Below are 16,776 nucleotides of genomic sequence, written 5' to 3' on the forward strand. Positions count from 1 at the left end.
AGTGCGTGAATCCGTGACGTATTTCCTGAGAAGCAGTGCGTGGACCGCCTCTCCTGTCCAGTCCCTGGATAGAGGTGTAGTTTTTTATTAATTTGTTTGTTTACTTGATTTTGCCGTTTTGAAACGTTCAACCATGCGTCCGTAACTATGTTGGCGTATCGGTCCAGAGGTGGCTCAGACGAAGCGTGTCTCAGTGATGCCGTGCGACAGAGCAAGCAAAGTTTGCCTATTGTACAGTAGATGAGTGCGCGTGCACTTTAGGACACTCGAGCCTGTCCTCTTGACAACACTACTTCATCGAGGTCTTGAGTTTAGCTTGTTTGGGGGTCAGTCAAACACGGAGGAGGTGTAAGGAAACGGAACATTAGAAGCTGATGCTGTTGAGGTAAGAAACTAATTTAGTGCTTATGAAGTACTGTGAGGATTGTTGTGTCTTGTATTGAAATGGCATTTGACTTGCTCCGTAACAAACTTATGTGAAGCACATAAGAAAGTTTTATGACCACCTCTTTGAATACTCTACTTTGAATAGACTAGCCTTATCTAAAAAAGACACATGGGCGTACAGCTGTTAAGTTACAGCACAATAAATGCAGAAACAAACGTACGTAACGTTAGCTAAAAATAATTGGACACTTGAATCGTAATTTAATTCCAGTGCATAGCAGTTTTTCATATTTTATTCATTTCTAAGATAGACAACACAAACATTTTTTTAAGCAAAACAGCTCTCGTAGTAAAGACCCCCTTTGAGTTTTTAAATAATAGATAATGAACACTTTTAAGTGAACATTCTGGTTGTTAACCTTCCTCCCATCTGTGGTTACCATGCTAGTGTGAACACAAATTTGCACACTTAAAATTTTAAAAGAAAAATAAATAAAATCTGAAAAATATGACGTGTATATATGTATAACATTATTAATGTCTAGCCGCATTATTCAATGGTCATATCATTTTCAACTCTTGTATTTTTGTGCATTTGAGAAAAAAAACTTTGATACTGATTAAGAAAAGTTATCACAAAAATGCCCCAGACGAGTTAGTTTGAAACGCAGTTTATTTGCAGATTGCACTTGAGATTTTTTTTTTTTAAGTGTGGGTGCTCTGTGTTGTCTGTTATCAGTGTATGTTCTGTTGTTGTGAAGCAGAGTATTCTACATTAAACATTTTATAAATTTATTAAAAGTAAAGCATTGTTATTAATTTAATGCATGAAGTGCATGGATTCCCATGTCAAAGTTAATGTTTATTTCCTGTTTTTTCTGGTGTTTTTCTTACCCTCGAAGTAGTTAAATTGATCATGTTTTCATTCTTTTTCCTCATGAGACTAATATTTCAGCCGTTACCAGTCCAAGTGTAATGCTTGCCAGGAAACAAAGTTTGTCTCTTCTTTGGAACAAGCATTCTCTTGTGTTTTAGTCAAGAACGGATTGCATATATAAAGCAGACTAATAAAATTTAGGTTCCCTTCAACATTTTCGGATAAAGCACTTGTGTTAATCTAAAAGTCCCACATTTTGCATCCTGTCTTGAGTTTTTTTCCCAAGTGGTCGACGATTACCGTCAGACGTCTATGTGCCGGTTTCCCCTCCCTGTTAAGTGTTAACCATGTTGTGATGTCATGTGTGGGTGTACTGTGAAATCAGGGCTGCACAGCTTTAAATTGCTGTCAGTAAAGTTACGCACTTAGTGCTTAGCCTACTTAATCTGGGTTAGACACACGGTCCGTGCTCAAGTGAGTATTGTTTTTTTTTTTTCCTCTTATCTTGACCTTGTGTAGGGGGTTAAGTGAGTTGTAGTCTATTACTAAGTTAATATAAATCGCTGTGCATGTTAACTTGCATGTAAACCGTTTTAGTTTCATGTTTTTCTGTAGATGTTTTTTCCTGAAAAAATCTATTTTATTATTACTATTATTCTTTTTTGTTTTTGCTAAAGATTTGGGGTTGTGAAATACTTTGTGAAAATGATGGTCTTGGAAGTTGGAGTATGTAGTTTAATTTTGTTTATGGATGTGTATTACTTTGATCTTATTAAATTATTTGGCTCAGTTGTCAAGGCTTTGTCGTAATATTTCAGTGTTCTCATAAACAGTATTTACTGATTTGTGATCAAAACTGCTGTAAGCTGTTTACTTTACAGTAAAGCTGAATTGGCGTACTAAACATGTAAAACAATTGCAGGATTAATGTAGCCGGAATTTTCATTTGTGTGTCTTTTTTTCTCTCTTCATTGTTGTGCTTTCAAACCTGAAACTTAAAATGCAGGGCGATTTCCTTATACATGTATATTTTCAATAAAACAAAAAGAATAGGTTAAAACTTGACTTTGGTGCATGCATACTGTTTTATACATCATATTGAGTTTGAAAATGTAAAAGTATTTGTGTGAAACCCTATCTATGTTTCAGAATATAAAGTATATTTTCTTTCCTGATGGTAAATTTCTGGTATAACAGGTAGTGTCTGATTCTGGGTTTCAAAGAAGTTCAGTTTAACACATCTGACAGCATTCTTTTAACATTATGGTGATAACACTGAGAATCAAAGAGCATGTAAAAAAAAAAAAAAAAAGGACTTGTCATTTAAACAACACAGCAATGAGCACAACATTTATCATGAGGAATAATAGAATAATAGCCCTGTCCCAAAAGGAAATGCCAGCAGTATTTATTATTTTTTAAGTTTTTTTTGGCCTTTATGTGAAACAGAATGCAAATGTGAGCAGAAGATGGGGTTGTGAGACATAATTTCAATTGCCTTTTTTGTTTACACACAAGAAGCACTCATTTTGTCCAATGAGACTGTGTAACAATGTGATTATGAAAGAGGCCATTAAGGGTGTGGATGGGTCAACCGGACTCAGCATGAATCGCTCCACCCACCTGTAGTACGTGCATTGAATCATCAGATAGCCTAGTTCTGTTGAGGTTATCCAGACTTGTTCAGGACAAGGTTTTTTTTTTTTTTTTTTTTTTTTTCTTCTATAAGATCAAATAAATTGCAAGCCAACTCACCCCAACAATCAATGAAAGTGGTTTCCGGGGGAAAAAAAGTTTATTTTTCTCTAGATAAATGAATGGTCGAAGCCAAGGGTAAATTGAATACGCAGCTTTATCACCGGCTTCAATTTATGGCTAGTTGAGCCTCAAGTCAACAAGAGTCTTGCATCAGCATTTGCTTAGTCATAAGAGAGGAGAAGCGATGGGATGGTTTTGCAAAGAGATGACAGTCTGTCATAACTGAACATGGAAGTTGATGACTGTTTTTCTAGAAGAATAAGTCAGCTGTCCTCCCTCCCATCTTCAGTTTACTGGTGTCTTACCAGCAAAGATGATGACTTGGCACATCACTTATGGAAGTCAGAAAGCATTTTCGTTTTCAGAGATTAGACCTTGTAAAATTGTAACTTCATCTGCTTGTTTTGGGCAGTTGAGACTAAGCTGGTAGTGTTTGGCTCTGCATGATTTTTAGTAGATTGTTGTACAGTATTAATGTCTTAGGTGGCATCTAAACAAGTGAGTACATTGATGGTGATTTAAATGGAGGTTACGGAATAGTTGTTGTATTTGTACTCTGCTATGATATCCAGCTGAATCAGGCTGCAAATCATGTGAGCGTGTCATGATGCTGCACAGTTGCGTAAATGTGCTGTTGCTAAAGTCATGACAAATTGTCAACTCAATTTGAAAACAAATGCTTTCTGATCCCTGCAAATCTTTCAAGGTGAACACCCTTTATTATTCACAGCTCATGCCTTCTGGATTTTTTTTTTTTTTTTTTTTGTCTGAAATTTTCAAGTCGTATTTTAGATGTTGTGTGCACAATCCTCGGTAGACATTGAATGAAATTTACTTCACCTCCTCACATTTTTCCCAAATTCCGTTTTTTTTTTTTTTTTTTGGATTCCGTTACAATATTAAATTACAATTTATTGAAAGTTTAACAAAAACAAAACAATTTTTTTTAAGCCCTATGAAATGTTTTTTCTCATAATCGGTTTTATTTTTTTTTTACCAAATTCTGTTTTCCATTAATTTTCTGGATTCCATTAGGTTTCATTAGTAATCAAAAGAATCTCTAATTAATTGATTTTATTAAAAAAAATATATTTTATTATTTTCCCCAGAAATACTGTAATTTTTTTTGTATTTACATTTATTTTGCTAAATAAATTCTGGTAGATTTTTCTGGTAAATATTCCTAGTGCTATTACATTAGGTAGCTAATATTTCTGTCAGTTTCTTCAAGTTAAATTGAACTTTAGTTTCACTCAAAAGAGATGGTAAATGCTCATGAAGTGACTCTCACAGCAGTTTTAGATGTTGTGTTCATGTACTCATGCGCTGTTCATTCACACAAAGAGACACAGAACATGCAGGAGTCATCTTTATTTTTGCTGCTTAATATTCTCATACACTAGTCCATATCGTGTTTTGGTTTGTGTACTGACCTACTTTTGATTTATGCATCAAAAACTTGACATTCTACGTTATACAATAAATTCTGTTTTTATGACAGGATTCCGCGAATCCGTACGCTATTTCTGCATCACAGAAATCATAGGGTCCTACTCACAGCCTCTTTTATATTTGCGTCAAATAAAATGTGACTAAGGTTCTCTAACTGATTGGAATGGAACCCCTGCATTTAGCTCACACCAGCAAAATTAATTTTTGTTTGTTTGGGTGTGCTGTTAATTTTTAACCAGTTAGTCAATTTAGCTGTATTAAAACTCCTCTGTGATTCATATCCTCAATTGTACCAGCAACTCAGATGACTCATTCTGCAATTTTCCATCTACTTCCCTCCCCAGGTGATTCCTGAACCGTTCCGAGTCCATCTCTCTTCCTCTGCTCTGTCTCTACATGTGCCCAGGGAAGCACGGATATAGCAGAGGGCCACTGTGCTGACGGACTTGGTGACATCAGGAACTCCTGCCTTGGTTCCCTCCCTAAAATAAATGTCTGATGGATCTCAGGCTTGCCTCATTGACGCTCGGAACACTACTTATTCTCGTGACCTCTGGGCCACGGCCATCCGTTGGACAGAAGGTTTATACCAACACATGGGCTGTCCACATCACAGGGGGAGAGCAGGAAGCCAACCGGATCGCTAGAAAGCATGGCTTTGTAAACCACGGGAAGGTGAGTGTTCTGTTCAGACAAGCAATTCTTTTATGTATGGAAAGCTCGCTTGGGTTGCACGTTCTTTTACATGCATGCATGTTTCATTCAAAATTAAAGTTGTTGAATGCATGAGATGCATTTTGTCAGCGTAGACCGTTCTAGGAAGAGTAGTGGGTAATAGTGCACTTCAAAATCAAAAGTAAAAGGAAAAAATCATAAAGAAAATGAAAGTTTAGGCCATTAAGTTTTATTTGCACTATATTACTCTTTTTTTTTTTTTTTTTTTTTTTTTTTTTTTTTGACAGCAAAAGTTTAAGCCAACCGATACAATCACAATGAATAGTTTACAAATGTACAATTTAAATATCAATTATAGCAACTTTACCTTGACTATTAACACGAAAATTTATTAGCAGTACTGTTAGTAGATATGGTTGCCAGTCCCAAGCACGTCCACATGACTTTGATCTCAAAGTGTGCCACTGCACAATGAGATTCTAATGATTAAACATGCAGATTTGTCCTTTTCTTCCTCATTTCCCCATTTTCAGGAAATTCGTGCATTTTGAACATTTCCTGCATGTTACGTCTGAATGCTCTGGCTCTCTCTGATGGAATGCATGAAACATCTTCCTCGTTCTCCGGTTGCCATTTGATATTCTCAGCTTGTAACTGGCCCTTGACTGTAAGCTTGAACAGAATGAGCCGCAACCTCACTTCCTGACCAATGTACGCTTTTTTAAAACATGCACAGCCTGTAGGTTTTGTTTCCGGACTGTTTCACAGCTTTTTACTTTTTAACACTAATCAGATTTTTAAATCCCCATATGTAATTGAAAGCACATTAGTCGATAGCCAATTCATTAGGTTAGTGTATATTACAGCCCGTCCTTCCAGTAATGGGTTCAGTTTAAAAGACAAACAGCCCAGTGTCCAGATGCTACTGTAAAACCAGGTGATGAATGGATCCCTGCATGCTTTGTAGGGAGCACTGAATATGCTGCGGTTAGTAATTGCTGAAAATGAATGCCTTGGGGTCTACGCTGACATACAGTCCTGTATCTCTTGAGAGATGAACAAATAACGCTGCCATTCATGTTCGTGGCTTATTCATGACGACTCGTGTCACTGACTGATAGTTTCACAGCTGACCAAAGTTCATTATGACAGACATGTTTCTGCTTTTATCATGGGTTAAACTGGCATTGGTTTTGTTGGACCAGCCAGATGACAAATGGTGCATCATGGGATTATTATTAAAATGCTTAGCATGTCCATAAATGTTAAAAGTCCCTTGTGCTAGAACATCATAGCATAGAACTTCTGTTTTGAAGTCTATTTCTGATTTCTTGGCACTTTACCAGACCCCTTTAATCCATGTTTAAGAACTAAACGTATACGTTTTATTTGCATTTGTAATTCTATTTTGCAATTTGATGCCGTGAGCTTTCAAAACGGTTGCTCACAGTCGTTAGTAGGGACAGAAACTTGAAGCCACAAGATGAATTTGAGCTTGAAACCGAGAATGTTTTGTTGGACTGTCGAGTTGTTACGGATCACTGTAAATCACCTGTGATCTTTTGTAATAAGACTGAAGCGTGGTTTTTCTCACTGCAGCTCTGCTGTGCAGAAATCACACCTGGCCGAGCCCCAGACCCACGTTGTGTGATGAGACATGCTGACAGCACTGCTGAGTTTGAAAAGCGTATGGTTTGGTTACACCAGTACCGGTGGCTTAATTTTTTTTTTAACATGTCTCATTTGTGTTCCAAGTGGATTCCTTCTGGAGGATTTATCCAGACAGTGCCTCCTCTTTTTCTTGTGCAGTTTTAGTCGCTTTTGTGTAGTTTTTTTCCTTTACTCTCTTGTTTTTCTTCAGTGATGTAATGAATAAGTGGTTGGCGTGCTCTTGAGTGTGGCAACATTTAAGTCATAGGTGAACTTGGAAAGCAAGTTCTAAAGTTGCCAATTTCTTACAGTTTCTTTCTTACAAGTCTCAAAGACTTGCACTGAAGGAAGTCTTCGCCAGCTAGAGACCAGAATATCATTAGTCTTATTAAAAAAATATTTCAAGTTGTTCTGTTAAGGCAGAGGGAATGGACTGAATTAATAAATGAGGTGACTGGGTTATTGAGGTGTGCCATTTATTAGATTTATAAAGCAAGGCTGTGAAGAAAATATGGGTTATAGAGGTGGATGCCTTCAAGTCCTGGACAACATCCAGATACCTCATCTCATTATTTTCCTGCTTGCTTGGTCAGGATTCAGTTTGTTACCTCCCTCTGTGTTTGAAGTTTAAGCGGCCGTTGTGACTCTGGTTTCACAATGAAGTCTGGAAGATTGCATGAGACCACATGAGACAGATCCATCTGTTCCATCGTAGTTATCTTTGCTTTCATTCCCTTATGATCATAATTCAGATGCTTCAGGGCCACGTCGTTATGGTGGAGCGCTTGTTTGTTGTTTTTTACATTTAATGCAGTGTATTGTACATGGCAACTATCCCACACAGAACAATTGAGCCCCACCCAAAATCACTTAGAATTCTCTGTGAGAAAGTCCTTGCTCCATTTATTTGATTATTTTGATGGGGAAACAAGAGCTTGGATTACCAGAAAATAATCTGTTTGAAGCATTTCACAGCTGTGAAACCAGATGGTTACTTACAGGTGTTTTGTGCTGAAGTCGAGGGAAAGCAGGATCCTGAGCTGCAGCTGACGTTTTATGGCACGTAATTGTGCCAAGGCTACACGGCAGTATTTTTGCTTCGAGGCACGAGTTGAATTATGGGGGCTTGCGCGATATCATGATGATGAGCCACCATAGTTGACTGACACAAAGTGTAAAGGAGTTACTTTGTTTAAAAGTTAAGAAATGCAGTTTAAAAATATTAGTAATATTAGGTCTAAGATGATGTCTGAAAGTGTCTAAAGATGTCTAAAGAAAGCGTGTATGAAATGAAATGCTAGTCAGAAATGTTCTTGTTTGCAGTTGCATTTAGTGTCTTGCCTACTAACCTATATCCTGCTAGACTTATAAAAGTTCAAAGCCACATTCACCAATTCATTCCTGCTGTTTGCTTTTTTCTCCATGTTGTTGTTTTTTCTGTGACCCAAGATACTCGTTTAGCAGTTCCTGTTACAGAGGCAGTGTTGCTTTTCTACAAGAGGACAGTTGATATTTCTAATATTTTATTCACAGAAGAGCTTCTAGTTTTTTAGTCAAGCACATAGGCTAACATGAGAACTTTTGAGTTTCATCAGTTGTTTCCTGATGAGCAACCGTCAGAAAGGCTAAAAGCATCGTTCCTGGCTATCTCAGATATTCTGCTGTGAGATTTTAACTTTTGATGAGCCTGAACTCAATTACTGTGTGTAGGAGTTTTAATATTGGTTCAGCATATTACCATTCGTACATCAGCATCTCAGTATAACCTTATGCCTCCTTCACACATTAGTTTATTCACTGAAGGTGGGTCGTGGTGGTTGCTACGGATGTTTTATTGGTGGGCTTCTTTAGTGCTTTTAAAAATCTGATTACAAGTTTTTAAAGTTTTAGCTTTAATTTTTCATAACCCTTTTAAAAAATTACACTTAATTTTTTCTTTTTTTTTTAATGCATCTTCGCTATAGCTTCTGATCTTTAGATCAAAACATACTTGCGTTTTTACAACATTAATTGCTTCTTTATTCTGAATCGGATACGCAAGTATCTTAATGTTGTTTGTGTGTTTTACTTTTCATTTTATTACACGTAGGCCTATAGCACCCCCTGCATTAATAAAGAACTTTACCGGACAGACATTAGTGCCCGGGGGATGTTATTGCTGCTGCACGAGTTGGTGACCGTTCTCGCTATCGCGCCAGACGCGTCAATCTGTACTTGCATTCAATAATTATATGCAGCAATCCAAAACAGTGAATCTAATCACCATTCAGGCAAAAGTTCGCTTCAAGAATGACCACACTTACAATCTTATTGCTAGCACACCTTGAGCACAGGAGTTATTCATCTCATCGGCAAGGTATATCAACATTTTTCATATCGAGCTGATGTTTACATTTTAAGCCTTTATTGGCTGATAAATACGTGACCTTGTGAACAAGAATGATTATCAGTGCATGTAATACCCTCAGTTTCAGTGGTTAAGTGACAAGCAATAGTACTCATTGCTTCAAAAGCACACTAAACATCAAATATGTTCATATTGGCTGCCATTGTATTAGTCATGCAATTGTTTTCACTTTCAGTTTGGGAAATTAGTTGTCACCAAATTGTCATGTCTGAGTGGACGTTTAAACTACAGTCTGTTTTATTCGCTTTCACTTGACCGCTTTCATATAATGCTGATTTTGTCTTTGTAAAATCTTAATGTATGCTTTAACCTTATTTCTGTACCTACAACACAGGTTATATTGAATCTGGATTCAAAGGTTATTTTATCCGATTACCTTGTTTACCTTCCTAGAAGCAATATCTGCTTTATGAGAAAAGGATTGCGGAACATCAAAAACAAAGCATCTCTTGTGTCCTCAAACAATCATAATACTATTTTGTAAAAGAATGTGTACGTGGCTGCTCAATGATTTATGGCTTTTGATGGGTTCCCATGCCTCTCTCTGAAACTGTGGGGATCGGGAGTCGGAAAACAGTGCCACATTCATGGGAACCGCAAACATGTATCAAGCTTGCCTTTTTTTTTTTTTTTTCCCCAGTAGCTGTCGCGGTGTACGCCTGTGTTTCATGCATCATCTTTAACCCCTTTTAGCCCACCCGAATTCCTATCGCTCCCTCAATAATGTTGCAATGGAAGATAATATGAAAGCTTAAGGCTAAAAATGACCCAGAAGGAAAGAGGAAGAAAAAAAGCACATAATTGGCCTCCGGAGAGTTTCAGCTGTTGAGAGGAAATGGCTCGTCGTAGTCCAGACTGACCCTCTTCATTGAGGTGTCTAGGTACTTCCTTTACCATTCTCCATTTTATATAAACTGTTTATGAAGTGAAATGTTTTATTCATGGAGAAAAAAAATTTCTCCGAAAAACCATTCTTTTTCATCACATCGGTTTAAAGAGGTGTTCTTACAAGATAAATATTGCATCACAGTTCACTGTTTTGCAACTCAGCGTGTTGGTGCAAGCGTGTTGTTGATCAGTTTTTAACTGTCAATTTGCCTTCTCCGCAAAGCACAGCACAAAAGATGAACCTTACAGCAGGGTGTTCATTGCTTTGGTTTGAATCTTTTTGTTTTTCACGTATAGTGCAGTGTATTGTACCGTTCCATTGATTTCAGGAGACTTAATCAGCTCCATTGTCTTTATTCCTGTGCATGCCCTGCGATTCCCCACTGCTCTTTGTAGACAATTACAGCACGGTTGGATATTTCTAGTGAAAGCTAATGAGCTATCAACATAGACTTGTCTTTTGTGATATAGGGAAAGATTTGAGAGTGAGGATACTTTAAAAGCATCAGGGAGGGCAGTCTTCCAGAGAACCGCAAGCATCATTCTTACTCTGTGTCTCTTTCTCTAAACCACAGTACGAGATCTTAAACTTCTTGGGTCGATAGACATCGACAAATCGATCTACATGCATGTGACTATTTGCATTAATTTGTTGTGCTTGTAGACCACAACCAATCCCTCTTCCTCTTCTGTTTTACTCTTTATTTTGAATTGGCATTAAGAACGAGTGGCATTATTTGTTTTGAAAACAATTGTTCTCGAATGATTACCCAGTGCTAATGTGGTTTGATAGTTTAATCTTATTTAATTGCATAATTTAAATGAAAACTCTCAATTTAAATTAAGAGTTTTGCCTTGTGGGTGGTAAACAAAAAACAATGATAGATCAGAACATCATAGTTAGCAAGTACCTAGGTGTGCTGTTGCTACCATTCAGAACACCATAGAAACTACTCAAAACACCTTAGCAAATACTGAGGGGTTACGTTTTCTGTGTGGAAGGCTTTCTTACATCTTTTGACATCTTTTCACACATGTAAGCATCTGCCATGTGTCTTCTGCAACTCCAGTAATTAATACAGTTCCCCTGAGCTAACAAAGGACTAGAGGGGCATTTTAGTGTTTTATTTGTTAGCATTTGTTTTTATTAAAGAACCCATGCATTTTTACTTTTGTTCTTTTCTGTGGACACTTTCTGTTGAAACAACAGGTTTGTGTTTTACAAAGATCTCTTTTTTTCTTTTTTTTTATTATTTTTGAAAATGCATACCTTTCAACTTTTACATTTCATACTTCCTTGCTGAATAAAAGTCACAGTAAAGACTTTCAATTTGTAACAAAGATTTAAGAAATAAGTGCTGTTCATTTGAGCTTTCTTTCCATCCTTACATCCTTAAAATGTAGTAAGATTTCCACAAAAATATCAAGCAGCACAACTATTTGGGCAGTCATGGCCTAATGGATAGAGAGTTGGACTTGTTGGATAGAGAAGGTCCTGGGTTCAAGTCTCCGGTCCGGCAGGGATTGTAGGTGGGGGAGTGAATAACCAGCGCTCTCTCCACCCTCAATACCACGACTGAGGTCAGACCCTTAAGCAAGGCACCGAACCCCCAACTGCTCCCCGGGTGCTGCAACATTGGCTGCCCACTGCTCCGGGTGTGTGTTCACTACTGTGTGTACACTTGGATGGGTTAAATACAGAGCACAAATTCTGAGTATGGGTCACCATACTTGGCCACACACCACTTCCCTTATTTTCAACATTGATGATCAGAAATGTTTAAGCAGCAAATCAGCATATTAGAATGATTTCTGAAGGGTCACATGACACTCAAGACTGGAGTAATAATGCTTTTACTCCAGACAAACTTTGGAAAAAAGAAAAATATATATATAATAAAATATTAGTTTCTATAATATTATTTGCATAATTTTCATCTTTTTACATACAGGCTAATGATTTTTCCACTGTTTAATGTGAACTTTGATCGGTGCAGTCTGTGCAATCGTTTAAGTGTGTCCTGGTTTTTCAAAATGATTTCATAAAATGTAGTTTCTGGAGGGTTTATTTATTAATTTTTTTTCAAACACCACCCCTTTATTCTAATTTCAGTAATTAACAGATTCATTTGAATATTTCAACACACCAGATTTATGCTGTTAAACTTGTCAAACATTACAAAGTTTATTTATACAAATGCAAGACTTTCTTGTAACAAATTTAATGAGCACATTAGTTGAAACCTAAGCCATTGTTTTGGAGTCAGGTATTGAGTTGTTCTCACCCAGTCGGAAACCGAAGACAAAAGGATCCGATTTAGTGGTTAAATGGAAAATAATGTTCAGATTTGTCCAGTGTGTCAATACTGAACAGTGATAGCCCTGAGAATCTTGGATACGCCTCAAACGTACAAAACAAGCTCTAACTTGAGATTTCAGACGACAGCAGGGTAATGATACAACCCTCTGGGGTTTGGTCTGGTCTTTAACCACACCTCGACACCTCCACACAAAACATCTCCTTCAGTTTCAGAGAAATTACAGCCCTGTCATAATAAACCTTTGTTGCAAGCCTGCAACTAGTGCGAACACCCTCATGACAGTGACACCAGCAGAATTTCATTGTCCTTTTGCTGTGTTGCAGTTTCAGTAGCTGTCCGGATTTCCCAGAAAAAACCCAAGTTGAGCAGAGTTGAAAGATGGACTTGTGAAATGGAGTCTGAACCTAAAGCAGAGCCCATAACCAAAGCCAGATGTGTTTAAGGTGTGAGCTTAATGTCCTTTTCATCAAGCACCGTCACCCTGCCGCCCACTCCAGCTCCGTTTCTCCACAAACCGTTTAATTAAGCCATGGCATAGTTCGACAAGGTTGGATGGAGTGAGATTTCATTAGATTGTCTGCATATTTTTCCCTTTTTTCACCAAGGCCTTGGCTCAATTTGTCAAGGCCAAGCTTGCGTGCATGCCATGCCCCTTGGCCTGTCACTGAGATAAATAGTCTGTGAATGGAAAGGAATTGCTTAAAACGAACAAGTCCTTGTGCGAGACAAAAAAAAAAACAACAACAAAAAAACAATGTCTTGACATTGTGCTGAGCTAGTGCTTTGTCAATGTAAGGACCATGATTAATTATCAATTATTGTCTATAGAATTTAGCAATATATCCTTGGAGCATATAGTGTTTGTGGAATGGATGTTTATCTAGAAGAAAAATAGTGAATGTATTCTTGATCTTTTGCGAAAAGAGTTGCCTATTGAAATGTTTTTGCTTAAAGGTCTCTACAGCCAACTGAATAGTTTCTGCACTCGTGTTGACAACAGTGAGACTATGGAGTAGACAGATCTAATCTAAGGCAGCATCATGTGTAGGGCCGTGCAATTTGGGGAAAATATCTAATTGCGATTTTATTTTATTTTTTTTGTCCTTGTGATTTGTTTTTTTTTTTTTTTTATAAATGTGCAAAGTCAAGCTCCAGCTCAATATTGTCAATAATGTGCATCACAGTATGAATATCGTTACCCTGCTGAAAAAACTACAACAAAAAACAATAGAAACCATCACAGAAATTCTTATAGTTTCCATAAAAACCTTTTTGTTTTGGGAATTATTCCAATAGGAATTACTGTTGTTCTATTGGTTGCCATCTGCTAGATTACATCCCACCAATAGAATGCATCAAATACCAGTAGACACCATTATAGTTTAATGCAATTCCAATACAATTCCCATTATAACCCTTAAATCCATAAAATTTTACTTACTACTGTATTTTTTTTTTCTCCTGCAGGGAGGATTATAATGGTATTGCTACTTTTACAGAATTACTGAATTTCACAGGAAAGATTTGTTTATTTTTTATGAATAAAGAACTATTACATGTTACACAGGCTGATTTATTCATTTAAGTATTTGGGATTTTAAGAACAAGTGGGAAATGTGCTGAATGTTTCATTTCATTCAAGTGAAACTGGCAAGGAGTTAGACTTTAATTTACATTCGTTTTAAACGCGGGGCCAGGCGTGAGTTGACACAGGTTGCGTGCTTGCGTCAGGCCTCGTCCATATTGCCAGATGCGCTCATGAAAGACTTGCGGAGCAGACCCGGGCGCAAGACCGTGGGTATTAAAGAGCATTACGAGACAGGCTGCGTGTAAATGGCTCGTCCGTGAGACGCGGGAGACGCGCAGAGTATGATAAGCATTCAGAGACACGGGCTGTGTGTGGGGTCTTCTGAATTAGCGAACATGCATTATAAACTTATTTCAAATTAATCTGTTGGGGAGATAAAATGTAAGCGAACGTTCATGTAGCCTACTAATAAAAACATCTAAAAATGTATTTTTATTTTAGTTTAATATTTATGCACCTCACAATATGATTCAGAGAATCACACAATCTGATTCTAAAACGATTATTAATCTACATTTTTATTATTAATTACCAACTTAAATTTATTTGAGCATTTAAGTTGCTTTTAAGTAGTTTATAAAATAATTCCAAATGAATAATAAATCAAAACAATTGTGTATCAAATTCATACTGCATTACAAACTACATAAGTGATCCCTTTGTAGAGATTTGAAAGGGAAAGTACTGAAATACTGGCGGGTGAAACCGTATATTGTCAAGGGCACATTTTTCAGTGTACATATCCTGTACAATGAAACCTGTGATTTTCGTTCACCTTTATACATTTAGCAGACACTTTCATCCAAAGTGACTTACAAAAGAGGAACAAAAGCAATTTGTCAAGGAGGATGATTTGCCCTTGTGTTTTTCTTGTGTACTTGTTTGTTGGTTTTGAATGTGTGTTTTTGTGTATATGGCTGTGAATATGCAAAAAAACTAAGCTCTGAGTTGTTGTTGAAGAGAATCGTAATGCAAAAATTTCCTCCAACCCCTAATTTTTATGCTATTAGAATATTGCTTATATTGAGTAGCTTAGCAAAATGCAGTTAATTTAGATTCACTTGTGTGACGCTATCTATCGGCAAGGAACTAGGGTTTAGTACATCGCAGTATTTCCTAACATTTGCCTTATTTCCACTCTAAAGACATTCAGGTGCAAGCATCTGCAAGCCCAGGTGTGTGTGTGTGTGTGTACTTTTTGTGTTTTATTTACTGTTATAAAGTAAATAAATGACTGCGTGAAGTAAGTCCATACTTCACTTTGGTTTTTCCTCCTTTCAGTCATCTTAAAAAATGTTTTGAGAATTAGCAGTCTTTCATGCAGGGCTCTAGACTCATTCTTCCCACTGATCTCACTTTTGCGACTAACTTTCTCAGTTGGTCGCACGAGCACATAATTTGGTTGCAATTTGTTTCTCACACAACAACACAACAACAATAAAACAGTACGTTGACTGACAAACTAGCTTACATAACATTTACTAACAAAAACGAATAAGACGAGGCATGGCACAGGACACATCACATGCTGTACTATATACCGAGTATATTACAGAATGTTTAGCAAACTCTGAGGAAGCAAATAAATATTAATATTTTTTTTTTAAATTAAGGAAAGCCTCCATAGCATAACGTGAGGTAAACAGCAAAGATAACAAGCTTCTCAAAACGAAAAGAAAAGTAAAACTAAACTGGCTGTCGCTGGCAGGACTTGCATGTTTTTTCTACAAGAACACCAGCATGTTCACCTTCTCTGGTTTAAGAAGCGGTCTTTTACTTTAGTTTGAAAACCAAATCCTCCTTTGCGCTCGTGCTGACGCTGCGAGTATAAACCAGGCTCTACCCACGAAGCGCTCGCGCTAAAAGCACCTCTCTTCACGTGATCAGTGAAATCTGACTCCTGCTATAATGTGCTGCGGCTGGCAGCGCGCGCTGTATGAAGCAGACGCTTTGGAGCAGCGCAGACCATGCACTCGTACAAATGCGACCACGTCAAATTTTAACTCGCAAAAAATTACCATTTTGGTCGCAGTCTAGAGCCCTGTCATGTTAAATTTAGTCTTCGTATTACAACAATAAAAAACATTTTATTTATAAAAAGCTTTAGCAGCATCACTAATATTAGCAGTAAGCAAAATAAACGTAGAATGTCTAATGTTTTCAAATGGAGAAAATAAATAAAGGACAGGAGTCATATCAACTTAACTACAGTTTTAGTAGGTTTATAAGCTGTTTAATAGGCTAATCAGTGAAGAATAATTCACTGGATAATGTTAATTCACGGAATAATATTCTCTGGAATATTGGAATATAACAAGCATTGTATTTCTCAACTGGCATGCTCTAAATTATGCTGCTGACAGCGCGGTTTATCTATGCATTTACACAGAACTATAGGCTACTCAAACTGCGATAGATCGCAGAGAATTTCCATAGAGTTGTATTAATTTAGATGTTTATAAGCAAAATAATGGTTATATAGTAAGCGTTTAATACAATTTAGGGTGCTTCAAAAAAAGTGAATCTTGTTAAGTTACATGCAGTGGCTGTGCTGGAGCATTTCTTGAGCATCAACCGCTGAGTGAACTGCAATATGAAAGCAGCTTCACGAGAATAATGATGAGCATATAGAAAACAGAGAGAGAATTAAATTCAATCCTTTATTTCCAACATGCTGGATTGTATGTAATACAGCATGGCTGTATTATTTAATTCATGCAAAGTTACGTCTTTATTGGGAGAGGACTTGACGGATTATCTACGTGACTCCGAC

At 37.1% G+C, this 16,776-nt stretch overlaps 1 protein-coding gene across 3 annotated transcripts in view; it reads left to right on the forward strand.

The window, feature by feature from the left end:
• Window positions 1-16,776, forward strand: part of furina (furin (paired basic amino acid cleaving enzyme) a) — a 129,765-nt gene continuing 112,989 nt past the window's right edge. The window contains exons 1-2 of one of the 3 annotated variants that reach the window (XM_079400023.1): window positions 1-385; window positions 4,819-5,149. In XM_079400023.1, the coding sequence (XP_079256149.1) occupies window positions 4,973-5,149 (177 nt within the window). In that variant the 5' untranslated portion in view covers window positions 1-385; window positions 4,819-4,972. Of the gene's footprint in view, window positions 386-1,675; window positions 1,739-4,818; window positions 5,150-16,776 lie in introns of those variants that run through there. The other 2 variants (XM_079400025.1, XM_079400024.1) reach the window with 2 other exon arrangements.

The sequence above is a fragment of the Barbus barbus genome (genome assembly GCF_936440315.1).
Source record: "Barbus barbus genome assembly, chromosome: 1".
Classification (NCBI taxonomy): Eukaryota; Metazoa; Chordata; class Actinopteri; order Cypriniformes; family Cyprinidae; genus Barbus; species Barbus barbus.